Source organism: Pelmatolapia mariae, linkage group LG7 (assembly GCF_036321145.2).
Source record: "Pelmatolapia mariae isolate MD_Pm_ZW linkage group LG7, Pm_UMD_F_2, whole genome shotgun sequence".
NCBI lineage: Eukaryota > Metazoa > Chordata > Actinopteri > Cichliformes > Cichlidae > Pelmatolapia > Pelmatolapia mariae.
The window spans coordinates 15537204-15559707 of record NC_086233.1 but is presented as its reverse complement, the minus strand read 5'-3'; the positions used below and the strand labels follow the sequence as shown (position 1 = coordinate 15559707).

At 38.4% G+C, this 22504-nt stretch overlaps 1 protein-coding gene across 11 annotated transcripts in view; it reads left to right on the top strand.

Moving 5' to 3' along the window:
- The window catches only part of mast4 (microtubule associated serine/threonine kinase family member 4), a 141052-nt gene that overhangs the window by 103196 nt on the left and 15352 nt on the right, over positions 1 to 22504 (top strand). For 5 of the 11 annotated variants that reach the window (XM_063478087.1, XM_063478088.1, XM_063478083.1 and 2 more), the window contains 15 exons: positions 9009 to 9097; positions 11667 to 11736; positions 11989 to 12009; positions 13106 to 13184; positions 14326 to 14480; positions 14583 to 14658; positions 14742 to 14951; positions 15092 to 15193; positions 15518 to 15650; positions 17023 to 17084; positions 17205 to 17296; positions 17479 to 17687; positions 17777 to 17915; positions 20115 to 20247; positions 20329 to 20494. In XM_063478087.1, the coding sequence (XP_063334157.1) occupies positions 9009 to 9097; positions 11667 to 11736; positions 11989 to 12009; positions 13106 to 13184; positions 14326 to 14480; positions 14583 to 14658; positions 14742 to 14951; positions 15092 to 15193; positions 15518 to 15650; positions 17023 to 17084; positions 17205 to 17296; positions 17479 to 17687; positions 17777 to 17915; positions 20115 to 20247; positions 20329 to 20494 (1736 nt within the window). Of the gene's footprint in view, positions 1 to 2178; positions 2651 to 9008; positions 9098 to 11666; positions 11737 to 11988; positions 12010 to 13105; positions 13185 to 14325; positions 14481 to 14582; positions 14659 to 14741; positions 14952 to 15091; positions 15194 to 15517; positions 15651 to 17022; positions 17085 to 17204; positions 17297 to 17478; positions 17688 to 17776; positions 17916 to 20114; positions 20248 to 20328; positions 20495 to 22504 lie in introns of those variants that run through there. The other 6 variants (XM_063478089.1, XM_063478085.1, XM_063478091.1 and 3 more) reach the window with 5 other exon arrangements.

Genomic DNA, 22504 nt, shown 5'->3' with positions numbered 1-22504 from the left:
GTATTTGCTCTTTAACAGATATGAAGATTTAGACTATATGGTCTAATAAAGTAAAATCAGAGATATTGCTGGTTGAACTGTTAACCCACAGGAACCTGTACTTAATAACATTTTCTGAAAAAGTTTTTTTTTTTTTGGTTTAAAGTTACCGTATGGAATAATTTACCGCCATTAGTGCTAATATGGTCACCATTAGATTAATAGAATTCAACATACATGCCAAATACAGTGATCTTACAGTGAGCGCTTCTCTTACCTGCTGTTCAAATGTTGCTTTTACAAGGGGCAGCCAATCAAAAGAATTTTAAAATGACTAATTTTAGCCATTGGATGAACTGACGGGCTTACCCAAGGACCCGCTTTAACATAAACAAAGATAGTTTCCATATCAGTTTTAAACTGAGTAATTCAGTGCTATTCTAGAAAGAGTGAAATAGTAATTATAAATATATGGACCTAGAAATGAGCACAATAGGTTCCCTTTAATAGTTTTGATTCTTTCTTTTAAGAGCTACTAGAAAAAGAGGCACATCAACCCTGATTTTTCTACTTGTGATGTCAGCACAAGCAGTGACCTCCCTATTCATGCTGCTCTATGCAAGTTTGACTTTGAACCATCTGAACTGCCATTTCTAATGTGGAACACAGAAACGGAGCAGGGCCATAATTAGAGTGAAGGCTGTCACGCTGGCCTGTAGGGAGAAGGACTGAGCCACTCTGACAGAATACACACACAAACTCAGGTTTTACACGGACAAAAATGACTTCTGATGATGACACAGTCACCAAAGATTGTGCATGTAAAGTAGCAGTGGTTAGGTGCCAGTCTTTGTTGGTTTTGCATTCCATCTCTCTTCCTTAGCTTTTGAATCCCTTCCAGACAGCATACTTGGCAAGTTATTAGACTCATTGCTCATTGCTTCCTGATGGTCTTCAGGTCTGACCTGGAACTTCCTCAGTGAGGATTGCAGCCTGTCTTTGAACTGCTTTGTTGTCCTGGTTGAAGAATGATATACTATCTTAATCTCACTGGCTGTAGCAGGATTTTTATAGTTAGAAATCTAGGTGCAATAATGCTTTACATAACTGAAATAAATAAATAACTAAACAAATATATAAATAAATATATAAATAGTTAACCAAACAACTTACGCTCTTATTAAACGTGCAATATTTTTGAGACATTTATTCAAGTGTCAACTCTGTTGTATCAGCAAAAACAGACATGTCCTCTTTATTAAAATGCAAGTTACTCTTAATCAATCTTCTTGGGTACATTAGTCTTTGTGTGCATGTGCTCACATGAGGTTCACGGCTGTTTCTATCTTTTTTACAGCTTGAAGCTCAGATGAGAAAGGACAAATGTTTTTATGTTGGATTGTGAAAGTGCCATCTTCAGTATACTGACTGTAAACTGTGCATGTGATTGTGGGACTCTTATCGTTTCAGGGCTGAACTCTGCTCTTCCCTGTGTAGAATTATCACTGAATAAAACTACTTTGGGAGAAGCTTTTAATGGTTCCTCTTGTTTGAGATATTGTTTTGTTTGGAGACCTGACAGCTACTTCAGAGAATTTGCCTGCATGCTTTACACGTTACAGGCTGCTGTGATCAGCTGACCTGAACTCTCACACATACGCGCAGCACTCTGAAGTTACATTCATCACTGAACTGACGGAGCGAATTGTTTGCATGTGAATTCCCAAGTTCAGCTCTGAGATTTTTTTTTATTTTTTATTTTTTGCTCGCCTGAAACGTCAGACTTATAAAGCTTGCCATTGTTTTTTATTCATATTTTTTGAACATTGTAAAGCTTGATGATTTCCCAGTATGCATTGTGTTTAGCTACTTATCTTTTTACAGAGTAAAAAAAATGAGTCATAGATCAAAGGTGATGTAGTTAAGGTGAAGCTCCAATAAATGAATGAGGTAAGACTGTCTATGGAGCGAAGAGTTTATCCAATAGCAGAAGAATCCATTGAGAAGCACAGCGTTTCAATTTCAAATAGGTCCTGCTTAATACTGACCCACCAGACTTTTGGAGGGGTGCCAGTTTGTGAACGTAGCGAATGCCCAGCAGCATCTGCTGATGATGCATTACCCCTCTGTCTCACAACCCCCCTTCACAGGATGTGAAGTGGTAGATGCCTGTTACATGATATGAAGCATGTTGAGCGCAGGGAGCACGGTGAGTGTTTGGGATACGGAACGCAATCGCAGTGAGAAGGGAAAACACAAAGTCAGCTGGTATTAGATGTCATATACCTGCAACAGTCGAGGCTGTCAGCACCTGACCTGGATCACACACTGTGTGCCGTTCAGGATCCTCCCTGGATTACTTTTTGTTTGAGGACAGAGGAGGACAACGTGTCCTCCCTGCTAGTGTGTTTATGCCGCAGCTGCCTGCAGATGTGCCTGTGCAGAGGAAGTTTGGACCTAAGGAGAGTACTTGTCAAGACTGCTCCAGAGGTCACCACCTCTTGAACTCTGATAGCCATCGGTTCTGCTCATCAAGTCTTCAGAAGCCTCCTTTACATCTCCCTCTTTGGCATGATTTGGACACAATGTCGGATTCTAGTTTGTGGACAGTTCTGTCCAACTTTAACATGCCACATTTCTTCAGTGGAGCTCGCCTGCGTCGGTCCCAAAGGTAACATCTAAAACAGATTGAAGAAACTTGCTACTTTTTTTGTACTGTGTTGCTTTTTAGTTAGGGTCCTTCAAATAATGTGGTCAGGCTCAGATATGTGTCTTTACGGAGCAAAAAGTTTTATTTTCTACCAAACGGATTTACGTGCACAGTTTCTGGAGCTTTGAGTGGCAGCAGGGACCGTGTTTACAGTAGGTCACCTGACCTGGTGTATGAGGCCAACATGAATAAGAAGCTGGGTGTTCCCGTCTTGCCTGTTGTGCGTTATTTGCTTTGTGCAGTTGAATGTGTTGTTGAGGTAGTCTCAGGTTTCCCACATGGATCATTCATATTAATTTACAGTGAGAATGTGACAATGGGGATTGTTGTTTAATTGTTTGTTGTTGATCTTGTTTCAGTATGTGTCCATTGCCAATAAAATGTATTTTATTCTGACAAATTTTATAAAGTCCAGTTCCAGAAGACGTGCTTTGATGTCATTTATTAGTTGACATGTTAAAGACTGACTGAATTAAAAATGTTTTGCTGGTTTATGGGATTTGGTGTGCGTAGACACTGGTTTATAGCTAAGCCACTTGATCCCTTTTTTCCCCCTCATATACAGTATGACATGGCTACAGTACTGGTGAAGCTCATATACTGAAATTTATTTTTAATCCATGTCCTGACCTATTTTGCAGTGCAGAATAGCTTAACATGAGAGACTGGCAGTTTTTCTGGACATCTTGCATTATTCATAAATGTGTTTGTCTTTTTCCCCCCCCACTGTTCATGACAAGTTACCCATTTATTCACAATTATTATTAAATAATTAATTTAATGTAGATATTAAGATCTTTATATACCAGTAAATCTTTGACCTGAGATGAGCTGTAATGGATTTATTTATATTTTTTTCATTACTTATAGAATCGGTAATGAGGAAAAAAGGGAAGGAGGATAAAGTAAGCTGTTTTCTGTAATATTTAATTTATGCCAAATTGACATTAGGTACAAAGTAAAATATGTCATAAACCAAATGTGAAAATATATATTTACAAAAAAAAGGTGCAGATACAACTGGGAGTAGTTTAAAGGAAACAGCTGCCTTCAAAAATGAGCAGCTAGGCTTTTTACCCAAGCAGCAAGTATTTAAATACTATTAATAGAGTGGTGTGTGTCGTATGTCTGACTTTGAATTTGGGTTTGTCAGCACAGAGTTGCAATTTGTGTGTCATTGCGCTTTGTCAGCTCACCTGACAGCTGTGACAGGGGAGCAAAACTCGCGGAAGTAAAAAAGATTAAACATGGCTTTTTGTTGACATGGGTCAGGATCAGACATTTCAGATTTATCTGGAATCGAAGCAAATCAAAGGGCTTTATCTATTTTTGCCTCTTCCTGTGTCCCGAATAAGTAACCAAGCTGAATTCTAAGAAATTGCTTCTGACAGATTGAAACTACTGTGTGTTTGAGTAATATAGGTTACTGTAAAATGAGTCTTAAAAGTAAGGTAAAAATAAAATGAGCTCTGCTGTGAATTCATTTTATGAGCACCCTTAGAAAGTATTTTTAGTGGTTTAAAAGAGAAATTTGTAGTAGTGCTTGTGCGTAATCCAACAATGGTTTGCTGATCCGGACAAGTTTGCATAATACTGAGACTTTTCAAATACTTATGGATCCATTCCAGGAATCTCACACATCTGCAGTACAGCATAAATACTGGCCTACTTTCTCACTATCATCTTTGCCCAGGGCTTCTTTATCCCCCCCCTTTAAAGCTTCACTATACCAACATGATTTCCCCCCCTCACTGTGGCCACAGAGGGGCCTCTACCAAAGCTCAGCTTAACATCAAATGTGATGAAGATCAACTGCATACTGTCACAAATTGTGGAAGTCTTTTTGTGAAATAATCCAGGAGCAGTTGTTTAAATCTCTCAATGAGTGGCAGTCTGTAATAGGAGTCATTGAAGGTACAAACAGTGGGGTGGGCAATGTGAAGGTGAAACAACAAGAAGCTTGATTGGGCGACAGTGTGGCATTCACTTGGCTGAATGCTCGTAGAGGGTATAAATAGATGTCATTAAATTTGATCCTCTACGAGAACCTGTGTACCAGATATTATTCACTCAGTCCCCATCATGATAAATGATTAATGGAACATGTCCACAGTCATGATTCGCTCTAGAAACCAGAGTAAACAAGGATGACTGGGATTTCAGTCAAAATCGGATTTCCCTTCTGATGTAGGGAGATAAACTTGGATTTTTGAGTGCCAGTGGGGTAGCAATATAACTACAAGAAGCTACAAGCAGCTTATGATGCTACACTGCTTTGTTTCCTGTTTTTTGTCAGAGCAGGTGTTTCCTGGGCTTTAAAAGGTGAAGAAGAAAGTTGGCCAAAGGGCATTCAAAATTGTCAATACATCGGATCTGACTTTGGTTCATGTTCTCCTCCATATGAGTTTAAAAGAATTTCCCCGGTTTCATAGAGGGGTCGCTTTAATTGAACGTGTTTTTTCCGCTGTGATAGAAAACTATTACATTTGGAACATCTGTGTTTTACGAGGCACATAATATTGAAGTTGAAATAAATTGCGTATACATTGGTGCTTCATTGGATATCCAAAAGGGGGGGGAAAAAGAACATTTGCAGCACTATTTTAAACAACTTCCTGTGAGGTTGCTGCATGCCCCTGCATCTGTGATCTCAGCTTTGATGCTACTCTGCTAAATGTGCCAACAGTGCTGAAAGTATTGTAAGCAACAGGATGGGAGCCAGTTAGCTGGAGGAAGAAAAAAACATGAAAAAAACCAAACCAAAACAGAAACCACTTTTATGACACATCATTCCATACCAGCACAACATATGAATAGACATTGAAACTATAATGGCTGTTATATTCAGGTAAAAACGGCTACCTGTGGTGTTTCTGTGGTGTACTTGTGGTGTCAATAAAATGTAAAATTGTATCCAAGCATGTGAGTGAGCAAGCATATTAATGTAACTATGTAGCTGACTGTTTTATTGCACTTGAAAAGACAGAAAATATGTTAACATTGTAATAACGATATCTTGCCAGGTCTGGTTAATTCAATTGGCAATGAAGTCGGTGCTACAATGTAGCAAAATGTTGGTTAATGTGGCTACAACAGCATTATTAAAATAGAAATACTGTAGCCAAAACTGCTACGCTTTTAAATTGAAATAAATGAATATTATTAACTTGTGACTATAACAGATGGCTTTAAAAAGAGTGACCTTTTGTGCACCAATCTTACTGTGATACACCCACAGGTACAACTGAAGGTTCTTATCTACATCTGATACTATGATGTCACCATGTTTCTTACCAGCCACCTACCCACAATGACCTTTGTACCTTTTATTCACCTTGATAAAAGCAACATATTATTTTAACATGGCATCTAATTTGTGCCCATAAACTTGTGCCTGATATATTCAGATGTTGTTTGGTAACCACCGAGCAGGACCTGAGCATTGCAGAAGACACATAAATTAGTTATTTTTAAGTATATCAGTTTGAGTGCTTCAAATGTTTATTTCTTTAAAGGAAGAAAGCTCCTGTGTGTTCTTTCAGTACTTTTTCTTTCAGTTGCTTAAGTCTGCCCAAAGTTCATCTGGGAAAATCATGTCCCATCAAGTCCCACTACTTCATATAGCACTGAGCCTCTTTAAAGAAATGTAAAATTAGGTGGAACATATTGTAGCAACCTCAGGAGGCATCTGCAAAGTGAGCACAAAAAGATTAATGGGACTATAAATGCTGGAATTAATTTAGTGGTGATTTGTTGTGTTTATTGTAGTTGTACAGTTAGATTACAATTTCTGTATGTGTGTGGATGTGTGGGGTAGTTTCCAGTGTTTGTTTGAGTGACAGCATTGTTTAGATAGCAGTAACCAACATTTGGACTGCAGTTAATCACCTGTAGTCTGTGTGCATCTTCAGTGGCTGTTAAATGTTGAATACAGAAGCATTCCCATAACCATGTGGATTGGTTTTATAAATTTACAGTGCTTTTATACATTAACAAGTCATTTATGCAGATTTTTGTAGGAACTTTAAAGTACATGATAATGGTAATGGTGTAATCGTAACCAAGCATCTGTGAGAGCCTGATAGTGAAGACTAAATGACAGTTTAGTGTTGGTAAATCTAGCTCCCAGTACTATAATTTAACATTTACAGCGTTGCTCTCAAGTCGTAGTGGGGTTTTGTAATTGTCACTTTTTGGGATGCAAAAATCACTCACACTTAAAAAAACCACATTCCAGTACAGGACTATGTTGCTGCTGGACAGGATTTCTAAGCCCAGCATACATTTTGTTACAAGGTATAAATATGGCCGTTTCTATCATCCTTAGCAGTGTTTATGAAATCTTGTCTTTTGAGAGGACAGGGCACTGAGAGCTTATTGCAGCACATCAGCTGTGATAAAAGTTTCCTGTTTCTCTTTGCTGTTGCCGGTGTGACATTGAGAGCTCTGCAGTGGCACCTCTTTGAGTGGGTCTGCAGCGGTGTTAACATAATCATGAGGGACGCCTGCTCACGCTGCACCACGCCATTGCAATTTGATCAATCTGTGCATTCACTGCAACACACAGGATGACACTCGTGACTTTTCTCTGTAGCTCTGACATGTATGACTATTTCCTCTATTACTGCAGTAAAGTACTTCACAACATTTCCATGCAGTTGTCTTATTTCTCCCTTAAAACATTTTCTCTCCTTCAGTAAAGAAAAAAATGGAGGAGAAATGTGTTTGTAGGAAAATATGAAATAACATTTGAAAATTCAGTTGGAAATGGTTCACATCTCTGAGGAGGTTATGTAACAGGGTGTCATTGAATGTCTGACCTTGAAGTGAATTCATGTTCTTCAGGCATTATGTGTTTCCACTGACAGCCTCTAATTTGAAATTATAAACCCAGCACGAACTTCATTGAACAGTGAAGGTACTTTTATACTGAAATATTTCATTTTTTCCCTCAAGGTTAAAAGCTGCCCTTCCTTTATGAGTCACATGGTATTGGTCACAGTGGCTCCTCATGAGTCATAGTCCTGTATTAAATTGACCAACAAATATGGAAATATTATGAAGGCTGTGCAAAGAACCTGCTTTTTGGTGACTGAAAGATGATTTTGTTGTTGATGGTCTCTCTTATTTTAATGGCTGTTGGCTTGAGGACTGTAGCCTCCCTGTGGAGTATATTATGCTGAGGGCAAGCTTCGGCTTTGTAATTGATCTTTATGGCATAAATACATTGCAAATACATTTATTTTTGAATAAGTGGAATGGATGTGTAGATTGATAGTAAAGTCAGACCTTTGATGTCTGCAGATACACATTCAAACCAGTTTTAAGAATATTTTTTTTCAAAAATATTGGTGACATTTAGGGTTTGTATACCATCTACATATCCCTTTCAGACCTGGATCCATTTCTTCATGTTTCGAACTAAGAAGAGAAAATGTTTTCCAGAACAAAACTGATAGTATCACATATGTTCAACGTTGCAAGAAAGAATTTTTGTTCTTTGTTGCTGACCTGTCTTAGCTAACTATTCTTGGCTGCTCTTCATATTTATACTTAACAAATCAAAATTTCGAAGCTTTATGCTGTGGGGTTTGCCTTCTTAGCTGGCAAAGAATTGATTCTAATTGCTATTGGATTCTTGCTTATATTCAAGCATTTCAAAATATTTAGTAACAGGTAAATTTTACAATTCAGTTTTCAATTATTCACTTGCTGGATTCTGCAAGTGTGTATGTCTGCAGTAAGTTTGTTTCAGAATCAGTATAATACCGCTAACACACAGCCTACATCATCTCTGTGTCTCTCAGCTCTCCTCGGCTAAATTTCCAAACAATTAGTTAATTATAAGTAGTTATCTTAGGTATTTACTCACTTTCAGCCCCTTGTTGGCAAATCAAACTGGAAGTTCAAAATCTGAGTCAACACACTGACCTCTCATTAAATAAACAGTTCATGTTCTGTTTCACAAAGCTTTCTTCTCATGTCAGTGTCCAAGATGGTGTGATGAAAGGCTCTTTGTGTAGTATCAGGTAAATAGTGCATCTCATATTGATTGAACAATCTTAGCACATTATTCATGCTGAAGTCCATGTATCAGTCGAGCTAACAAACAAAAGCGAGATGCTCGTGTCAGTGGTGAGGTCAGGATTTTGTTGATTACATTTCAAAACTACCTGCCTAAGGCTCTGAAGCATGCACTGTTATCTTTTAAATAACCCATAACCCTTTTTTATGTTATACCTCTGTTTTCTGCTTCATGTGTCTTGTCAGTTTTATAGCCATGATTTTTCCTGACTAATATGGCTCTGTGGTTTCACAGCTGCAGAACGAGCAACAGAAAAAGCCTGATAGGAAGTGGCCAGTCTTCAGGTTTACCACGACCCCATTCCCCTCTCTCATCTCTCACAGGTAAATGCATGTCCAGCACATCTCCTAATGTATGAATGCTGTGGAAGGGCCCCATTGTTGGAAACATATGCACTGGGTGCATAGAGGAGGAGCCATTAATACAATATGTTCTCCAACAGGAATGCAGTCTATTGTGTAATGCACAAAAAAAGGCTGAAGAACAACACAGGAAAGTTCACAGTACAGTCTGTGCACCAACAGATAATCTGTATCCACAGGATGCACTTTCTGGTACCCTCATACAGAAAAATCTGGTTAATCAGCACTGGGTACTGCTAACTGACTCTAAACCAAGATGAAGAACTTTACTTTAAAAAATAAAATAAAACACTGAAAAATACAGATTTTTATGTTGTGCACATTGCCTGTGTCAGGTCTGTCCTGTCATGTTCGGGTAACAGTTTAACAGCACAGTGGCAAATTAAATGCAGTGATTATTTTGTGTGAGGAAGTGGTGGCCTGCAGAGAGGAAATGCACAGGATTGGGGGGGGCAGCCCTCATTTACCATAGGGCGTTTTATTTCCTGCCATTGGTCAGGAAAAACAGAGTCTCAGTGTTTGGTCTGTATTTCAAGCTTACGAGAAAGCCCAGGCTCTAAAGATGGATTCAGACCCAGAAAGCACCTGTGTTCCTGCTAATGAAAGTATCCAGCTTTGGGATTACTTAACACTGTGGCTCAGACGTAGCATTAGTTCAAAAGGTAAGAAAAACACTTTTTCAGTGCTGTCAGATAGCTAAGTGCATTGACATATATCCTGGTTTTGTTAAATAATAAGATGGGTTTCTACAGAAATGTAATATTTTTCTATTTAGTGAAGTGTAGGAGAACAAATTTCTGTTCTTGATCATGAATTTGTTCATAAAAGAAAAACTCAGACCATATTTTGTTCCTTTTGCAGAATATTGATAAAAAAGCCACTTTAAACTGTACTTTAAGGAGCTGTGATTAAAGCACTTAAATATGTAACATTCATGGCTTACTATTATTCAGTGGCTCCATCGTTGTTCCTCGATAGGGAAAAGGCCCGTGTGTGTCAGCACATGAGGTGGTCGCACTGTGTTTAATTAGCTAGTTAGTCCCTCTCTTTGTGAAGAATGTTATTATGTCTGATTAATACGACACCGTGGCTTTGTTTCTACATTATGTGTGTAGAAACACAACTCCTTTCTTTTACATTATATAAATGATAAAAACAAGTAAGTCATGCGTATAATTTATAAATTAGTTTGTCTTTTTTTTCTAAAGCAGGCAGACATTTATAGATCCAGTTTAAAAAGGAAAAAGAACTTGTGCATATGAGGAGTCGTATACAAAGCTCTCTTCTAAAGGCAATATTAACTAAATTACATTTAATGAATTTAATAAGGGAGTGAAGGACTGCTATAGAATCTGAGAGGGGAAACAAAAGAGAATACATTTAGCCCATATATACAGTTGCATACATTGAATAATATTGTTGTTTCACACATTTTCTAAAAGTAAATAACAGTGTTGGAATTCTAAATTCACTAAAATTTCACTTTGCCTAAAGCATTTTGTGCGATTCACTCACTGAATTAGTTTTAATTCATTAAGCTCAGAGAACAATGCATTATTAATAGATGATGCAGTGTTTTCTCTTTTATTTCTCATGTCAGCTCACAGTGTAAACATGTATAGATATTATATCTTTTGTTAAAGAAAAATCATATAAAATACATGTCAAATGTGATGAACTCTGTATCCCTATTTTATCCAGTATTGCCACAAATACTGCTTTTACAGTCTGCAGCTTGACAGAGCAGACATGTTTTCAGTCATATAATCTCCTTTCTACCAGCGTGGTGTGGAGTCATCTTGGTCTTGGTTTCTTTTGAGAACTCTCCAACATTTGACAGATTTGTTTATGGTGATTTAGAGATGAAATATTTAGTTTGGAAACTGGTTCAGCACATCAACAGGAGAAAATATCAACAGTCCAGCTTCTTAAATATGAAAATGTACTTTTTTGTGGCTATAACATGCGTCCTCAGAATTTTGAGTGTTGGAAAAATCAATAAAATTATCTAAACATTGATAGATATCAGGAAAGCAATGGTTGTTTGCGCCTTAATCTATTTTCACTGAACTTTCTGTCATCCACCTAATTTCTGAACCACTTATTGAACTCTTATTAAACTCCCAGCTGTCATAGGGTAAGAGGCAGCGTATATCCTGGCCAGGTTACTGGTTCATAATGGGGCTTACACCGAGAGACAGATGGTTTCACATTGACACACACATGACACATGACAAATTTAGAATTACCAGTTAACCCAATATGTATGTCTTTGGACTCTGGGAGGAAGCTTGAGTATCCAAAAGGAATCCAGAGACACACAGGGAGAACATCCAAACTCCAAACAAGACCTGATGCAACGATGCTGATGACTTAACTTTCCGTACAGTTTTGTGTATTGCAATTCATTTTTATCTTTTAAGGAATTCTGTTTCAGACATCCCTATTATCTTGTTCATGTTTTTTGGCTCGCATTTCATTTTCCTCTATAAAAGCACTGTGTCCTCTTTTCTCTTTTCCCTCCTTGTAGGAACAAGCCCACAAGACAGTCCTAGAAACTTCTCTCCTAGTGCCTCTGCTCATTTCTCGTTTGCACGAAGGTAACCTGACCAATTATTTTTTTTCCCGTCATAAACAAATCAGTAAGTAAAGCTCATCGTGAGACAGATGCAAATTCTTTAAAAACAGATGTGAAGTCATTGAGTCATTAAAGAAATCTTTTCTAAGCCAGCACATGTGTAAATATTCAGCTGCTTAGGTCTGTTTATACTTACAAATTCAGCATCAGGAACATTTATTTTATACCATTTGTCAACACGATATCATATAATTCTGTATTTCTGTATCCACAGTCATTGCCACAGAGCAGACAGGTAAACTCGTGTTAGGCTTCGATTTTCTGTGAAATATTCATTACCCCACATCTGTCTGAAGTACACTTTATCATTCACATGTCTTTCATTAGTGTGCCTCACAGTAAAGGGGACACATTATGTTTTTACTTTAAGTCTAAGTGTCAGATATACATATTAAATAAGGCTAAAATTTGGCAAAGTAAACAAATGCAAAGGGAATCCCAGAGAGCCAAAAAGTCAGATCGAATGGTAGTTGTTTTTCCTACTTTGCAACCAGCTGTGTTTTCTTTCCCAAAACATACTTTTGAGTTGTCTTTATTTTTCCATATTTTTACAAATAGCCAGTGTTGCAAGGATGACGCTACAGTCATTTGGCAACAGTGGAGTAACTTTTTACTTGCTGTGTAACTTTTGGTATTTCTTAGCAGGCGTTTTCCATCTCAGCTGGCTCGGGTAACAGGCCGATCTACTTGATCTTAAATGGTTGTTAGGAGAAGAGAGAGAAGATGACACATGGTTCTAATTAATGTGGATCCGTTTTTTAAATAATGTTTGCTGTCAAGAGGATGAGGTGCTGCTCACAAGCACCAAGTGTTGGCCAGTGACAAGAAAGTGGACTTTCAAATTGGTCAACACAGGGGCTGCAGGCCAAGATGTATATGAGCAGTATAATTTACTTAAAACTGTAAATCATGCAGAGGTGGCGCTCCACTCTATTGGAGCGCCACACTAACAAAGCAGAGCTGAAATGAGTATAATATGTCCCCTTTAACTCTGAGCCTTTGTTGTACTTCATTTTAACCAATAGTTTTAGTTCTACATTCACAAACTCTGTTTCTGTATTTTCTGCTTTTTTGTACAGTGTCAAGTTACTAACAGGATTATTTTTTAACAAGAGAAAGCTCAACATTTATCTCCAAACTTATGATCATTGGAGATGTAGACGTTATCTTAAATGTTTAAACCCAGAATTTGGGTCTTCAGGGAGATGAGCATGTTTGGAAAAAGAACTTGTCTTTGTCCCAAGAGAAATTCGTCATACTTGCTGATGTATTTAAACCCATATGTTGTCATTGATGGCGTGGATCTGTTTGTCATTGGTGTTGTGTTGCAGGACTGATGGTCGTCGCTGGTCATTGGCCTCCCTTCCCTCCTCTGGATATGGAACCAACACACCGAGCTCCACTGTCTCTGTAAGCATCGCCCACTCATGATGTCAGTGTAAATATTTCATAAACAGAATCACAGATATGTGTAACATAGAATTGAACCTAGAGCCAGACCCGGTTTAAATAGATTTTAAAAGATTCAAATGTTTAAAATGGTCATAAAGCTCACCATTGCTGCCTTTGTAAAACAGGCACGAGGCAATCCCCTGCAATTCCTAATGATAAAACATTGTGGTGATGAGGGTAAATCACAAGAAAGAACAAAGTAAAACAGTTTTAGTAAGTTTTTCTCTCAGTCTTTACTCAAGTTTTTACATATGGCTCAGTGATAACATGTCTGAACTGCATTTTCAGAGCCTTTATGGCACAACTGTCTAGTTTTTCTTACATTTATAAGAGTATAAGTGTTAAACTGTTCCCATATGTCAGCATTATCCTGTACAGGAAGCCAAGCTTTGACTACTGTACAATACGTGTGTATACAATAACACTCATTTACAGGAATTACAATGTGCCGGGGGGACTGAAAATGACCCGCACTAATGCTATGTTTTTGTTTTGTGTGGCGTTTGGTCACCTAGTGCTTTTCCTGCTATTCAGATGCTCTTTGGAAGGCAAACACATAGTTTCAGCAGATACAGCGTGTGTCAGCCTCTATTAGAAACAATAAGAGTTTTGGTATGTGCCAAGGGTTGGGCTCAGATTTCCTTAATATATTATAATCCACGTGTTATTTTATTATTGCCATTAGTGCTGAATAATTCGCTCATTGTATGGCTCAGTGTTTTAAAGGTTTACTTTTTTCATTATGTGATTTCTTAGAGCAGCGTTGTTGACCATGGTGCACATGATTGTTGAGGATAGTTACGTTGATAAAACATGCTTACTTACTTTCTTGACAACAGTTACTTCGGTCTCATACACTCATATTTGTTGGTTATGCGCAGTCTTAACCTATCTTAGCATTTTTCCACTTCTTATAGTGGTTAAGCTAACAGTCTCCCAACAGCAGTCGCATATATAACACACAGACAGAAGATCTACAGGGGAAAACATTTAAAAGCAACCACAAAGACAGTCCACTACAACATTTTTTTTTCCCCACTAAGGAAAATTTATTTTTCTTTTTCTTTTCATGTTGAATGTATATTTGTTTCATTTCCAGTCATCCTGTTCATCACAGGAGAAGCTGCATCAGCTGCCCTTCCAACCTACGCCTGATGAACTGCACTTCCTCTCCAAACACTTCTGCACTGAGAGTATCTCGGGGGATGAATGCCGCAGAGCGACGGCAATGCGACCCCGCTCACGCAGTCTCAGGTATTAATGTATTTCTGCGAATATTTTCTCTCAGATGTACGTGGCATTGGTGGGACTGAACCAGTGATTTTATTCAGAGTTTTTTTTCTTTTCTTTTTTCAGCCCTGGAAGATCTCCGTCCTGTTACGATCACGAAATTATAATGATGAATCACGTCTACAAGGAGCGGTTTCCTAAAGTGAGGACCCACAAGACCTTACAGTTCTGTTTGACCACAAATTATCTGCATTATCAAACTTGCTCCGTCGCTTCTTTCTGCAGGCCACAGCTCAGATGGAGGAAAGGATTCAGGAGATCATCCGCAGCAACTCTCCTGAGACCGTCCTCCCCTTGGCAGATGGCGTGCTTGGCTTCGCCCATCACCAGATAATTGAACTGGCCCGCGACTGCCTGGAAAAGAGTCGGCTGGGACTCATCACCTCCAGCTACTTCTGCGAACTCACCGACAAGCTGGAGAGGCTTGTACAAGAGGTGAGAACATCTGCAGAAATCATGCAGATGTTTCCTCATGACAGTTCAGCAATAAGACATGTTTAGGACTCTGAATTTTACTGTAACATTAGAGTTGAATTGCAAACATTTTGTTTTCTTCTCCTGTTGATGTTGTGTAGTCCACAGAGAGGTCAGAAAGCGAGGAGGTAAACTTCATCAGAGAGCTGGTAAAGAAGATCCTTATAGTGATAGCCCGACCTGCTCGGCTGCTGGAATGTCTGGTATGGTTATAGGCTTATTTTTTTTCTGCCTAAGTCAAAAACGTGCTGATGGGTGCTTGTCTTGAATATTTTATATGTAGTGACTGCCACTGTTTAAATGCACAAAATAATTTAACAAAAAAAGATGGAGATGGTTCATAATGAGCACTTCAGCTGGATGGGTAATTTGTCTGAATGTTTTATAAGCTGAAAATAAAGCGTAAATAAGTATGTTTTCCTTCGCTCAATAGAGCTCCTACTTGATCTCAAACTACAAGATCAGGAATTTGTTTATTTAAAGTTGTTCATAGCAACATATAGGAAAGTGTTTTGCTGTCTCTTCAGGAGTTTGACCCAGAGGAATTTTACCACCTTCTGGAAGCTGCTGAAGGACACGCTAAAGAAGGCCAGGGCATCAAAACAGACATCCCTCGTTACATCATCAGCCAGCTGGGACTCACACGAGATCCTCTGGAAGGTACACGAAGGACTTCATCATCATCGCCGTTATTCCTAATACCATTAATACATTTAAATGCTACATGTAATATAGAATAAATATATATTTACATAAAGAATGTAAGTACAACACCTAATTAAAACAGATTCTTTTGCATTTAATGTCAGAAACAAAAAACAGAAAAAGTTTAAGTGTAATGTTAAATGTTATATATTTAATCATCGATCATACTATAATATGTAGTATCCTGTATAACCGCAGTAAAGTTCTTTTAATAGAATATATCCTTTTATTTTTATTATTATTATTATTATTATTATTATTATTATTATTATTATCATTATTATTATTATATCAGGAGAGCAAAGGAGTAAAGAGAGCACAGGATAATTTGTCAGGGTAAGGCTGTAAAGCAGGATTTGGCAGTTTGTTTTCCCAAGAGGCCAAATGAGAAACTGGGACTGTTGTGGAGGGGCACAACAATATGCTGAACACTGTTCTGCTCAATATTTATTTCATAAGAGCGCTTTGAGGTGACTGCTGTTGTGATTTGGCTCTGTATAAATAAAGCAGAGTTGAATTAAATAAGCTTATTGGTGCAGCCCTCCACAACAGTCCCTTTTTCATGGTTCCCTTTTGAAAATGAATGGCCCACTCCTGCTCTAAAGGAATGCTGGAACTGAATTGTGGAGGGAAGTTAAAGACAAAGATACTCTTGACTAATGTCCTGTACCAAACAGATCGTCTTTCTAATGACCCTCTGTCTCTCCAGACTCTGTAACCAGCAACATTCATTATGACTAATTAGAAAAGAATGGCCTCCCCACAGACCTTATACAGATCTACACAGGCGGGCTCATCAGCCAGTCTCTCCATTTATTTCCCCCGAGTGTCTCCCGTGTTTCGTTTGCCCAGCACCTCGTGTGCTGGAAGCAAACCTACGAGGAAGGACAGATGTTAAATAGTACTGAAAATGTGTTTACAAGCTCTCCAGGGACGAGACAAACAGCACACATGGACTTTGCCATGGCTGCACTGATGAACATGCACCGAAAAAGATGCAAGGTGGTTTTTAATGAGCAGTTGTTCTGGGGTGGTGATTTTCAAAATGAGCGTAAGACGTGCATTTGTGTTGCCAGTTTTGATTTCCGCCTCATTTGTCCTCAATTCAGCTTATATTGAAGTCAGCATCTCAAACCTAATAGGTGAATAAAAGCTGAAGTCTGCTGTTTTTGTTTTGTTTAAAGGGCCTGATTTCATTTAGGCTGCCTTTGTTTCAGTAACTGCAATTGAGAACCTTTGTGTCGGTTTCTCATGAAGTTAGATTCATAGTTTTGTCACATCAAACCTGCTGCAGCTTTGCTCCTGATTATTTCTGTTTCTTTTCTAGAAATCGCTCAGCTGACCAGCAGTGACAGTGGAATTGCAGAAACTCCAGAAACAGATGACTCTGTAAGTGCTTAGACATTGATTACATTATTGATCTAGTTCATCCTTACTGCAGGCGAAGCAGTGAAATCCAGATTTTATCTTTTTGATTTGTTTTAGCGTTTATCTCGCTCTCGTCCTCAGTCTCAGAGTTTCAGCACGGCCTTGCGGTCCCGGCGGAAACCCTGTGAGCTGGACTTTGAAATGATAAAACTCATCAGCAACGGTGCCTATGGGTAAGGACGTCTCATTTCTCTATCGGACGATCTAATCTCTGTTGATAGATGGTTGGTTACAGGCTGTTTGTTTCTTCTTTGTTTTGCAGTTGACAAAACCATACTGTGATCAAACCACACTTATTGTTGCAGTTTTTCTTCTATTCTTTGCGCAGCTCATAGGTAAACTTTTTGTTCCACAGAGCTGTTTATCTGGTGCGGCACAAGGAAACTAAGCAGAGGTTTGCCATGAAAAAGATCAACAAGCAGAATCTGATGTTAAGGAATCAGATACAGCAGGCCTTTGTGGAGAGGGATATCCTCACCTTTGCTGAAAACCCTTTTGTTGTGTCCATGTACTGCTCCTTTGAAACACGGAGGCACCTGTGCATGGTTATGGAATATGTTGAAGGTCAGCACTCTATTTTATTTTAAGTGCATAGTGCGACCGTTGAAAGCAGTCTACTTTGAACAATGTCTTCTTTGTGTTGTTCTTTACAGGAGGAGACTGTGCCACCCTGCTGAAGAACATGGGTCCCCTACCTGTGGACATGGCCAGGATGTACTTTGCAGAGACAGTACTGGCTTTGGAGTATCTACACAACTATGGCATCGTTCACAGGGACCTCAAACCTGACAAGTGAGCTGTAAACAATATTTGTACATAAATGCTGGCACTCAGAGAATTATATTTTATTTTCAGGCTTTTGTTTTTCTTGCTTTTCTGTCAGGCATCTTTGCCATTTAAAAACCAAAAAAAAACTGTACAGTACTCGATCAACACCAAACAGCAGACTTGACGGTGTTAGTCATGAGCTATTGAATGTAGCTAACAATTAAACTGAAGTTGGTGATGCATTTGTACTGTATTTAAAAGACATTGTGACCTACTGTTTTGAGTAATGGCTGTTATGGCATAATTTGCATAGTGCATTAGCACACCTAGCTGTATTATTTGTCAGATACCTGCATTAAAATGCTCCGAAAGGTATCAATAGCACAAATATGTGCGAGACCTGACCAGAGAAGTTCACGATTCAGGTTAGCAGACAAGAGAAGACAGCTTGCTGCCAAAGTCACCTGTGTCAGCAACATAGGCAGTATAAAAAAAGGAGACATCGTTTCTAGGTTTGAAAAATGAAACCTACCCTGAAATGTCTTACACCTGCATTACTTTTAATATCCACCAGGGGGCAACACCTGTGGGGTTATCCAGTTTTGTACAAGTCAAGAGGCACGCGATGTTGGGTTCTTTGGCTATGTAACCACAGTAAACATGTTTCTGTTGAGTTTATTGGCTCATTTCCAGGTTTAAGATCACATTGAATATGACACCAAGTCCATTTTGTAAGTTATGGGAATTCTAAGAGTCAGAAAGGAGGATTATGTAGGACTTAGTGGCTAATGACTTTGAGACTGAGCGCGCAGTTACACAATCAGATCTGACCATCATTCTTTACATCCATTAAAAAAAAAAAAAAAAAGCAAGATGGCGACGGAGAAAACTCAGTTCGACATCCCATAATGGGACTTCAGTGAAGGACATCGCAATGGCTGCACAAACCCTGCATACTGTCTAATGCAACAACCTGTCAGTCAAATTGCCAGTGCTCCTGATAATGCAGACTGTAGTGCAGTCTGCATTATCAGTCTGATCAAAATTTGAACAGTTTTTTTTGTCAACGAGGAAATGTGCTATAGGAAGGAAAACATTTTTATATTGAGGTGTAAACATGTTTATTTCTACTATAAAGTCAGGGTTTTTTTTAACATGGAGGTGTGGACATTGGCTCGCTGTGAGAGTCTTCTTCAACCCCAGGGGTACAGCTCGGTGCTGAAGAGAGCAGAAAGTCAGTAAATATTGGATTAATGAATCAGTTGACCAAGACAGAACTCCATATGTGTTCTGATTTTGCTCTGAATTTGTTGGATGCTTAAAAGGGAAGCCATATTTACTATATATAAGTGCAATTAAATAACTGTACTTAAGGGCTGTGCGATATGACCAAAGGTTCCGTCCGTGTACCTGGAACTGCTGCGGGAAAAAGCCTGTTCTAACGTTTGAGTCTAAGGTTTATTTTTTAGCACCTGGCGGCTCTTTTGCATCCGTAAACTCTCTCCATACTCTTTCATGTGATTCTTGTGTTGGTGGTAGAAGAGGTTTGCCGTGTTTGAGTCTGAGGTGGGGACCGGTTTCCTCCATAATTTGCATAGTACAGTTTTCTGGTCCTTGTCAGACTTTTCATAACCAAACCATGTCCATGCTACAGAGGTAGCCCCTCGTTTAGGTATAAGGTCCTCGATTTGTTTTGACTGGTCCTGGTTCTGTTTGGAGCTACCTGGTTCTGCCTCATTTTCTCTGGCTATGCTGGTATTTTCTGTGCCCCGATGGAAAAAAATATTGCTGTAAACGGTGTATTTTGCGACACCACGAAACAAACGATAATGTATAATTTGAAACGACAGATGTTTTCATATCATCATGCGATATATTTCATCATATTGCACAGCCCTAACTGTACTTCATAATATGTCTAAAAATAATAGAAATGTCTTTTTTTTCTTTTTTTTTTTACCTCAGCCATCTTTGTGTTTGTTCAATGACATTAAAGATTGAACTGAGCAATTGTTATTTTTTTATTTACACATATTGGCATGGAAACAGCAGATTTCTTTTGTGAAAAGGAAGAAAAATGGCCGCCTCTGTCAGTGTCATGCTTTAGGTTTTGTTTTTTTTTTCCCTTCATAAAAACAACATAGTAACAAAAATCACAGAACAACTGACTGCATTTATCATTTTACTATAATTAAACTTTGTCCAACTTGGTTTTTCTTTTAGTCTGCTGGTGACCTCAATGGGGCACATTAAGCTGACAGATTTTGGTCTTTCCAAAGTCGGGCTGATGAACATGACCACCAACCTGTACGAGGGACACATAGAGAAGGACGCCAGGGAGTTCTCTGATAAGCAGGTAAATGTTGTTGAGCTCTACAGATGCACACTTTCTCAAAGCTCACCATATTTAGAATCCTTTTTGTTTTCTGCTGTATAGGTATGCGGCACCCCAGAGTATATCGCTCCAGAGGTGATCCTGAGACAAGGCTATGGGAAGCCAGTGGACTGGTGGGCTATGGGCATCATCCTGTATGAGTTTCTTGTGGGCTGTGTGCCTTTTTTTGGAGACACACCGGAGGAACTTTTTGGACAGGTCATCAGTGGTCAGTGTTAACAACACCCCCTTTTCAATTTGATAATTAAAGCAAATCTTAGACTTACATTAAATAGTTACTGAGATATCTCAGTCGTGCTCAAAATATTTCAATATACATACCTGAAAACAGCAGCTGTCAAAATGAGATACCTGTGTAATGATTAGCCATTGGCTATCAGACACTCTGCAGGTGGTATTATGTGATTGATCACAATCTGATGGTACTTTTCTGTGTTCTTGATTCCATCAATTTTGACAAGATCCCCAACACCACAGCCCCAAACCATGACAGCGCCTCCACCATGCACTCTGCTGACCTCCTCTGTACATACTGATGATGATTGAAACCCTTTCTACATGTTTCCTTTCCTTATGAATAACTTCTTGACAGCCATCTATTAGATGAAGGTCAGGTCTTTGCTGGATGTCTTTCCTATTTTTTAAGGACTTGACTTTCAGACTAAAGATTCAAGGACAGACTGCACACCGTGCCTGAGATTTACCAGTTTTTGGCTCTCTCGAAATTATCTTGCTGGTGAAAAAATATTATTTGTTATCTGTTTAAGTGTTAAAAACACTCTCCTGAAAATCGTCCGGCACCTGAGCTGAAAATGATTGAAAAAGCAGCCAATATCCAAAGAAACACTTAACTACACTTAAAAACAGTTACAATAAAGTCTGTTTCTTTGGAAGCAAAATACAGAAAAATAAGGGGTGGCTTAAGTTTTTTATTACACAGTACTGTGTTCCAGCATCCTAAAAAATACAAAGTTTATTTATTTTCTTATTTGTTTATGTAAGTTTATTAAATATCTAAAATGTTACAAGACATGTTTTCTGCTCATGAAGGCGATTAAAGGTGAAATTTGACCACATCTGGCATTTAGATGCTATCCTGCACATCAGGGGAATTCCCAGGCTAGATCAAATATGAATTAAACATTCATATAGTGACCACATTGAATGAGTTGTGTATAATTTCCAATTTTTTGAAGACCGAGATTTCCCTGAAGGCTAGCAGCAAACAGATGGCAGTAAGTGGCTTTAGCTCGCTTTAGTTCCCAAATGAAGTTTATTATTGTGATTTATACTTTGTCACTTTATTCCCTCATAGTGTCATTGTGACAGAGCAGAGCAAATCTTCTTGAAAAACACGAGCTTTCAGCTTGTCAGCAGCGTGTGGCATGTTGGATAACAGCTTCTGTCTGTGCCATGGAAATGAGTGGCGTGCAATGACTGATTTGGTATACTCGTAAACAAACTGTACCAATGTTCTATGTGTGACTGTTAATTAGAAAGCCCTGAATACACTGAAACCATGCCATGATGGCCTGCGGCTGCACATACATATTCATAGCTTACACCCAAATTTTATTAGAATGGGGTACAGAGAGAACATAGCAGACAATCAGCATGAAGCACACAGCTCTGCTCTGTTCGCTGCTTGTTTATGAGGCTTTTCGCTAAAAGTCAGAGCTTTTTCAGTTGTTATTATTTAACATTACACACAATAGAGCTTTGATTTGTAAGAGCTCATTTCAAAATACCTTTGAGAACAAAGTGGTTTAGTATTAGGTTAAAGTAATTTTTGGGATTTTTCAAACTATAAAATCCTATAGACACATATTTATTGAGATAATAGCTGATTAATGAATCAGCTTCAATGAAGGGCGGCTGTCTTCAACATTCCCAGTTTCTCATGTGTATAGTGCTATGAAAAAATGTTTTTCTGGTTTGTTTGTTTGTTTTTTGTGTATTTTTCACAAGTTACCATTCAGTTACTTTATTCACATTGGTCCAAAAAGGTTTGTATAGTTTTTCATTTATGAATAATAAATGTATCAAATCTATATGAGCCATACAATTAGACTTACCTGTTATGTTACAACAAACTAATTAAGCAATAGTTTCTTTTTTTGTTTTAAATGTATTTTTACTACTACTATAGCATTTTTTTTCCACAGTTGGTTCACAGAAGAAAAAAGATATTTTCTGTGAATTTGTGAAAACTTGAGCG